Below are 9,225 nucleotides of genomic sequence, written 5' to 3' on the forward strand. Positions count from 1 at the left end.
ATTGAGCGATCTCAGGTAAAAATACTGTACTGTGATGAGATCACATAACTCGTCACTCCAGAGTTTCAATCAATTTCCGTATTAAAATTCACACTATTTTTCAACCGTATTCATTTGGAGCATAGGATAAAATAACTTTTGTCTGATTTCTACTAAGATTTGTATTTGTTACGATCGGTTTCGGTTTCTTAAACCATTTTCAAGAAAACTGATGCATTTTGACAAACAAATCCAATAAAAATCTTATAATCAATATAAGTTTCTACAAAATAAATAGGTCATCAATCGAACAAGTTATTTGGAGCACATTGTTTATTTCTGAGTGAGCTACTCTTTGTGTATTTATCATTAGTGTCAGCTATCATGTTAATTTTTCACTTCAATTTTACTTCAACATTAAAAAACTTGATTGATTACCATTATAACAAATTAAATATAAGTTGTGTTTTGTTAGCACCCAGATTGAGTAATTGCCACCAAAAGTTATTTGTCATTTCTGTTTGATGTATAAGCACAGCTATGCTTATTCGAATTTCACAAAATTTTTGCATATAACATTTTCTCCACAAATACCGCAAGGAAATCAAATATTTGAACTTTTTCACGAACAAAACGTGTAGTGTTCGTAAAATTTTTACAAATCGTAGAACACAGGATGGTTATTGGGATATTATGGAAATAAATTTTTTTTGGGTGTCATCGGCATCGACTGCATTGGTCATTAGCCTCGTGTCCTGGGTTAGCAATGTTAATAACTCCCCGAGCCACCTAGGAAGCATCATGGCTATTCGCAGTTCGTCAGCCATGTAACGTTGCAGAATCATTCCAGCTTCAAATAGATAAATTCTCTCGAGAAAAATATCTGGTCGAGGTTGGAATATTATGAGAATATTATGAGTTCTTTGGACGAAACATATCTATAAACATCAATTGCATATGACAATTGACACGTATGACATATACCAATTCAGAGAAAATATATAGAAGAAGAAATGAATGCAATGAAATTACTTTCAAAGAGCAAATGAAACTCTCCATAAGTATTCATAGGCGTTGCTTCCACATAAAAGCATCTGACCACTAATGAAATTGAAAAATGGTCAACAACACAAAGATCATATACATTGATAATAAATACAAAGAATATATGCTCCAAACGACATCCGTATCCGATATGGTCTATTATACTTTACCCATTACCTCAGGGCTAGTACTAAAGTGCTACCAAGATTTAGCCAAATCCTCGGTACATAATAACATTATCCTGAGGTGGATTGAAGGACACGACAGGAGTAAAGGTAATCGCATTGCCGACTTTCTACCCAAGGAAGCGGCTGGACTAAGAATTTTAGGATCCAGTGGCACCTACGGCCTGATGACTTTGACAATTGCGGAACTAGCCAAACGTCACACCCATGCTCAATTCCGAAAGAGATGGGATGAAATCAAAGAATGCAATCTAGCCAGGATCACCCTTGACGACCCTGGGAAGCTGGCGCCAAAGAAATATCTGGCGATGATCAGGAAAAATATACGCTTAACAGTAGGATTTCTGACTGGCCACTGTCAATTAAGGAAACACCTCCACAATATGAGGCTAGTGCACACACTCTATGCAGGAAAATGAAACTGTCAGACATGTTGTATGCGAATGTCCGGAGTTATCGTCAATAGTAGAATGTGTGTTCGGTGAGTCTTGGCCTACACCTGCCTATTTAAAGGAGATGTCTCCCAGAGACCTACCTACCTTCCTGGAAAGACAGGATTAACGATGACCTAGGAGGACAACTCCTTGGGAGGATGTACAATGGGTCACATGTGACTTAAGAGCTGTGGGCCTATACTCACCCCCCTTCTCTACAGATACAGATACTCCACCCATCTATTTCTGATTGACTTAGTTTATATTTTTGTTGAATATGGTGAAATTGAATAGTTTATTTCAGCCTATGAGAAACATCCAAACGTTTGTGAACTGGATATTAACGAAAATGATTTACTTCATACTTGAAATGAGTTTCTATAAACTTCACGAGACAGTGACCTATGCCCAGGACTTTATGCAGAACAATACTGGTAAGAAATGTTCTTCAATGTAAATATTTTCGTATACTGAGTCATAATTTTTAGATGATATTGATGTCGGAGAAGCTGAGGAATCGGTCCAGTTCAATAACTCGGCTGATAACTATTACGCATGTGAAACACAGTTAAATCTATTCGTACTGAGGCAGGATATTTTTATTGAAGGATCCTTCAATGGTGAAGTTGATTATAAACGGTAACCGACTTACATAATCTACTGAAATCCTCGAAAAAACTAATGCTCTTGCGACAGAAAAAACATTATTACTAACTTTTTTCTGGTTTTCACTTTTGTCACTACAACGTACTTTGATATTTAAAAATCAATTTACTTGTTTTTTATTTATTATCTGTTGACATGCATATATATAATGTTTTATTTTGCTCAACGAAACACGTTGTAACATCATCTCCAGAAGTTAGGCTGCTGCTTAGCTGAAATTTTACTAAGTAGAAGCTTAGTATACGGATCTTGACCTTCATAGATAATAACTTCCTTCCTACACTCCAGTAGTACAGCTTCTTCTTTCACTATATGCTTTGAACATCTGACTATTTTGTGATATTTTGTGTTTTCAAAAGCTCTAGTATTAGAAATGGAAGAAAATCATTCACCAAACTATCACCCAATCAGAGTTGGATAAAATCGCCAGTCTCAATAATTGAATTCAGAAGTAACAATTCACGCGAAAAAATTAAGTGGATTCATGAATTGGAAATTCATTCGAATAAAAAATTGAGTCACAAGCTACTTTGTAAATTATTGCTTTATTCAATTAACAATGAATTTTACGTATTTCTCAGAAAAAAATATCATTCGGTTATCTTGCCAGATTGATAATGTTTATTTCTTGGGAAAGAAAGGCGTTTACCACTTTTTCATCTTGATACAAAAATGTGGGAATCTCCCAAAAAACGGAAGGAAGCAATCAATTTCGAAAATTACCTCTTCACAAAAAAGTGTAGATCAAATTCATTTTGTGAAAGTTCAAATACGTAATGAGTTAACAAACTCTTTGTTTTTTGAAAAAATGAAATATCGATGTAAAATATGACATTTTTGAATATTCATTTATTTTCTTCTGAAGCTTTTCTAATCACTAGTCAATGTTACCATCCATGAAGCTTGAGTGATATTTTACTGCTATTCGTTGCTGACAAACTGTTCTCGATATGAAATACGGATTACACTTTTGGGTATAAGATTGAGAATTTATTTTTTTGTCAGGTACGTACTGTATTTTTTTAAATTGAAATTGATTTCATTCAGACAGATACCAAAATGGCCTTTGAATCCAAAATGGATATTTTGATTACTTTTCTTCTTTTTTTTTGAGGGAGAGAGAATCCAAAAAAATGTTAATAAATTATAAACATTTAACTAGATAATACATAACATTACAATGAACAGTTCAAAAATAACTTTACAAAACGCTCAAAGGTGCGAACTCGTTTCCTCCTTTTCATAAAAGAGGATGTATGCATCTCCACTCACAAGCGATTTTGGTGAAATTGGTGACACTTGTGAATCATTGTATTCGGTCCACGTGCCATTCAAAGGATGTCTGCAGAATGCTGTATAATGTCCGGTGTAGGTAGACCCACTGTGATTCGAAAGTGCATATAGATTATAGCGACAAGGAGTCACATTATCTGCTGCATAATTGTTCATATCTAATCCATCTAGAGGAAATTCGATGGCAACATTTACCTTGCCTCTAAATCTTTCTGTTAGAAAAAATCTTTTAAAATGAATAACTAAAATATGGGGAAACTTATGGATCGATAGAGACTGTGCATTTCCTTCTTTCTTTGCAACTTGAACACATCGGTTTTTCATGTCCTTCCAAAGTATCCTCTCTTGTGAAAAAATCCAAGCACTGTGATAAACTCAATTGGTTAGTTATTTCTGGTATGGGGAGTGACAAATCCCAGAAAGGATCGAAGGTTACAGGTGAGTGTCCACAATGTGTGGACACTCACCTGTAACTGTAATTGACCAACGAAATTATCTACAATCTTAGAGTTATATGTACTCAAATAAATCAGCCATGACTTTTGTGCTTTTTCGCTGTTGCTCAATTTTTCGTCAATCTCCGTTAAGGTCGGTTTAGGTTTCTCAATAGTTCTATTAACGTCATCATGTAAACTTTCTAAAAGATAACGAAGGAACTCTTGGGCGTCTTGATGCGGATGACCCATGAATCGAGGGGCAAAACTCTGAATCTGACTTTTTAAGAAGACTGTGTTCACTGCTCTGTCAGATGAATTTTGTGACCACAATAATTCCGTGATAACTTCTGCAAAAGCTTTGATTATAGAACCCTCCGAACTAGAAATATTAATATTGATATCTTTCATGTACTCATCTTTTTTCAAATATTCCAGTAGCCATCTCGTATTGGATATACATTGGATCACACTGTTCATGAAACAGGTGTTGCCAATATTTTTCAACCCATTAAGCCCAAAGGTTTTGACTGAGGAACGTATCACTGATCTAATTGTGTTGTAGCTGTTGGTGATACGTTCGCCACCGCTGTTTTCTTTCCAGTAATCACGGATGCAATGATTCTTCCCATCATTGGACCAACGGAATGAGGAATTTGAAGGTAAATTTCTTGAAACTGAATCAGATATATTCATGGTGGTTTTTCAAATTTGGGAGAGGAAGATAATTCCAGAACTTGTTTATTTTCCTCTGCATCTTCTGAGACAATTGGGAAGTGATCAATCTGCTTACTCCATTTGGCGATGTTCATATGAAATTCTGATTTGATTTGTGGGTTCAGAAATATTTCATCTAATTTTTGAGTAGAAGGAAGAGTACCCAATATTGATGTGGCATTACTCCTTTGGATGGCGATACTGATTCTTTGAATTAAAAATGAATAGGCTCGGTTGTCACTGGTAGAATTCATCATTCTTCTACCAATTTCTTTCATCAATTCAGAAGCATGAGATCCAAAAACACCAAAGGTTTCAATAGCAACAGGAAAGAAACAGTAAGAATTCAGCAAAGTGGAGTATTCTGCAATCATAGCAGCTGCACCAGTGGAATAAGACGTAGCGGCAAGATGTGAAGCTGCAACTGTATCCACGCAGCTGAAGTCCCAAACCAGAGGCTTTCCAAATTTTCTAGGAATTAGAAATATGTAATTAGAATTAGAATATGTAAATAACAAAGTTAGTTACATATTTTTCAGGATGATCTATTGTCAAAAGTGGAGAAAACTCAATAGCTCTTGATGTATTTCAAATGTTGCAAATAAAATTTTCTTCGAGTTCAATATCATTTACATTTCAAATGTATTATTCCTTCAAGAAGAATTCATCTATCGGGATGGGTGGTAATCCAGGGTTATATTTTTGAAATAGTAAAATGTTCGAAATGTTGAAAATTGATGGGTTTCATTCAATTTAATTTTTTTTATGGAATGCAAATAAAAGCTTAATTTTGAAAATATTTTCAGTAATTAATCATTTACTATTTCCTAGTTATCGCTGAACACGTTGCTGAGTCTGTTCATTTCAATTAATGTGTCCTTGTTGTACAGTTAGCCCCTACAACATTTGCCAAGTTATAACTCATTATAATTGGTATGGTGGCCATATTGTTTTACTCTATTTCAATTTTTCTCTCTTTATTTTTTTGTTATTTGATCCTATTCATATCATGAAGGAGAATAAAAACCAAGTCCACCATCTTATTTGGGAGTCCACCATATTGTTCTGAGTATACCCTTTCATCTGATACCTATATCATGGGGATGCATGAAAAATAACTAGTCTGCTATCTTGGACCTAATTTTTTTTGTATCTTCTAGGGCAAATATCATCATTTAAGTATCATGGAAGTGCATACAAATTCATAATCGTCATTTTAGTCGGTCCGTCATATTGAAGGTCACTTGGTCAATCATGCATTGTTTGCAAAACGTGTCTGCAAAATTTCAGCTCAGGAAAAAATATATAAGTAGTTTTGGCGATACTTCAGAATATACATTTTAGGCCTTCTTAACCCTGCTGCGAAGGGGCTGTTATCACCAAACAATCATAAAATTTGTATTAGTAAGACTCATCGACACATAGGTACAATAATAATCAGGAATAAATCTTTATCTACATAATATATACTCGAAATTTTGAAACAAATTTCCATTTGCAGTAACTGCTTGATGAAAGGAGTTCGGTTGTATTGTATTTCACGGCCAAAATTTGGACTCATTGGATTTGAGGATGGTTTGACGTTCATCATCAGTTAATGTATCAGTTTTCACCTTCAATCTAGTTGCATATATGTCAAATTAAAAAAAATTACGGTAACTTCATTGTTTAATGGTGACAATACATTTCCAGGAACTACTATGTGAAGAGAATTCCGAACAGTAATTTGATATTTGTTGCCATCAACAATACACTGATCGAGGAAAATAAGCGCATAATTTCGACAGACCCTGTAGCAATCACGCTGGAACCAGAATTTGAGTATTGGAGTATAAATACGACGCTACTACCTTGCCAGAAGTTGAATTTGAATAACTTATCGAGAAGAAGACTTACCGGCTGTTACAACGAACATCCCTTGGTAATAAATCATACTGTTTTTAGATTTTGAACTGGGATATTTTATTGTTTCTTTTACAGGAGCATGAAATTATCGACTGTGGGCGAGCTTCTCTTCTGAGAGAGAATTTGATTCTAGTCTTTCTAACAATGATTTTTGTATTACGAAATTGAAAAAATAACGATTAGAAATACATGATTTCAATAGAACTATCAATGTTAATTTTTTGCTTTAGTATCTACGGCATTGTCGGGCCATCATGGATATTCGAGACCCGTCCACCATTTCGCATAATCAACATAATCAATCGAGCAAAAGTTGAAAGTGTTGAAGCGATGTCGAGAAAGCACGGACAAAACGACACATAGTTTTGTTTTATTATTATAAACCTTCAATTGAAGCAGTCACAGTTAGTTATTATTATCAATAATCATGTTTGGTTGAGGTCTACAGATACATTACCTTAATCACCTTACTATTATTTAAGAACTATAAAACAAAAATAACAAACAATAGTCTCAACCTCTATTATATTACAGAGTCTATGATATGGACAAAATGACATATGAAGTAAAGACATAATGACGGTAGGGTGCTGATGAAGCTTTTAAATCTCCCAATACTAAACCTTGACCTTGAATGACGTCACACGACCTTGAGATATGTGCACGTCATATGACCTTGAATGATAAATTGTCGATATATTTTCCATATTACAATTTTCACTGTTCGCACTATATCGATCTTGTCAATCAAAACTGTGGGATATTAATGCCGTTATATTGGGGTGTTGGTATGTAGGTATGTACGAGTATGAGGACAGACAATAGTAAAAGGCTTATTATTCAAACCCTTTCAGACTGGTTGTATATTGTTTGTTAAGGGTTGTCAAAGGAATAATATGCGTTTGGATATGATCTCTTATCATTTTATCTCTATATTTAATTTGAAAACAATTTTTCAATAATTGGGTGAAAAGATATAATACAGTTCTCCGGGATGAAGTTAATACTAATAGTAAGACAACAATTTTCATTCATAGCACGTCATTAAAATTATTCCTTTTGAGTAATTTATCACTTCACATCTTGGAAATGAACAATACATTTTCGCAAGAAAAATATCAGATTGAGGTAGGATTCGAATTCATGACCTCTGGTTCTAGCCCGGACAAATGACCACTGCCCCAATTCACCCCCATCAACAGACTATATGTGAGGTTAGGATGATTCTTGCATGGGATATTCATTTTCAAATTTATTATTATTTAGTTCTTATAGGAAACCAACTTTGAGATAAAAAATCGCGGCCCAACAAATTTCCTCATCATAATGACGTATAATAGCAAATGCAATTATTCTCTTATCTTTCGGTCCCACAACAAATGACATCAACTATTGATTTTCAAATGAGACACCTTGTATGTCATAACATTTTTGAAATCTATATGATTTTTTGGATACAATATCTCATAGTCGATATTTGAATAAGGAATTGGAACACATGGTTATGTCAGGTGGCGTGAAAGATTGCCCGACTCAACCTCTCGCGGATTATCGAGAAAGTTGATATGAAACAAAAAACAATTTTTGGCATTTCGATAAACTGTTATTATTAGTTATTTACTGAAAACCTCGTGGAGATTATATTGATGAAACAAATAAATTGTCACATGTTCATAACAGAAACGAGAAAGTATATAGGCAGCTAATTTATAGAGAATTTTGGCGAATTGGAGTTACTGATCACCGGTAGTATTCAGAACAATATCTTAAGCTTATGGTACACCTCCCGTTAATTTATTTCTTCAGCATTTTTCCCAAATTTGAAACAATCAATATGCTCGTGAAGAGGCGCGTTTTAACGTATTGGAAGATTCATTTCAACTTCCGACTTTTTCGGAAAACTAATCAACGTTTGATTTCCGAATGAATCACCCTGTATATTATTGCATTTTGGAAATCTTCATAATTTTCCAAATCCATTGTTACCCCATAGTTGATATTTCAGGTAGCAAGACGCTCGGTTCATTTTTCCATTTAGATGGTCATGAAGAACAGTGAAAAAATTAATATTATTTCATTGTATGGAATTAAACAGGTATTTTCTCATATTGTTATTCATAACAACACAAAATGTTTTTTAAAATACATAAATAATTCTTAACAGCTGTTCTAATTGTAGACCGACAACATCCAGGCATGTTCAAACTCGTTTCGCGATATTTTCAATGGCATTGGTTAATTGTTGAGCCATTAAACTCTGAAAGGCTTGTCTTATTCGTATTTCTAAGTTCTCGCGGGTTGTTAAAAAAGTTACATAGACAATGGTTTTCAAATCATCCCAAATTCAGAGGGATGAATGTATGTAGATTTCAAAAATATAATAACATATAGGGTATTTCGTTTGAAAATCGAACATTAATGTCATTTTCAGAAAAACCGGAAGTGGAAAGACATTAAAAGTAGCTAAAAAAGAAAAAAGAATAATATACCACTGGGTACCCGCTTACCCGGTATATTTGAATTCGTAACAATTCATGAGGGAAAAATGTTGTACCAAATACCTTGATC

At 34.1% G+C, this 9,225-nt stretch overlaps 1 protein-coding gene across 2 annotated transcripts in view; it reads left to right on the forward strand.

Moving 5' to 3' along the window:
• Ca-Ma2d (Ca[2+] channel Muscle-specific alpha2/delta subunit) overlaps positions 1 to 6,861 on the forward strand; it is an 81,287-nt gene extending 74,426 nt beyond the window's left edge. For both annotated transcript variants that reach the window (XM_074186367.1, XM_074186368.1), the window contains 4 exons: positions 1,947 to 2,076; positions 2,131 to 2,281; positions 6,445 to 6,673; positions 6,733 to 6,861. In XM_074186367.1, the coding sequence (XP_074042468.1) occupies positions 1,947 to 2,076; positions 2,131 to 2,281; positions 6,445 to 6,673; positions 6,733 to 6,825 (603 nt within the window). In that variant the 3' untranslated portion in view covers positions 6,826 to 6,861. The remainder of the gene's footprint in view (positions 1 to 1,946; positions 2,077 to 2,130; positions 2,282 to 6,444; positions 6,674 to 6,732) is intronic.
• The last annotated feature ends 2,364 nt before the right edge of the window (positions 6,862 to 9,225 follow it).

Source organism: Leptinotarsa decemlineata, unplaced genomic scaffold, assembly GCF_025532065.1.
Source record: "Leptinotarsa decemlineata unplaced genomic scaffold, Ldec_3_MD MMD2_tig00078422_RagTag_RagTag, whole genome shotgun sequence".
NCBI classification, from domain to species: Eukaryota; Metazoa; Arthropoda; class Insecta; order Coleoptera; family Chrysomelidae; genus Leptinotarsa; species Leptinotarsa decemlineata.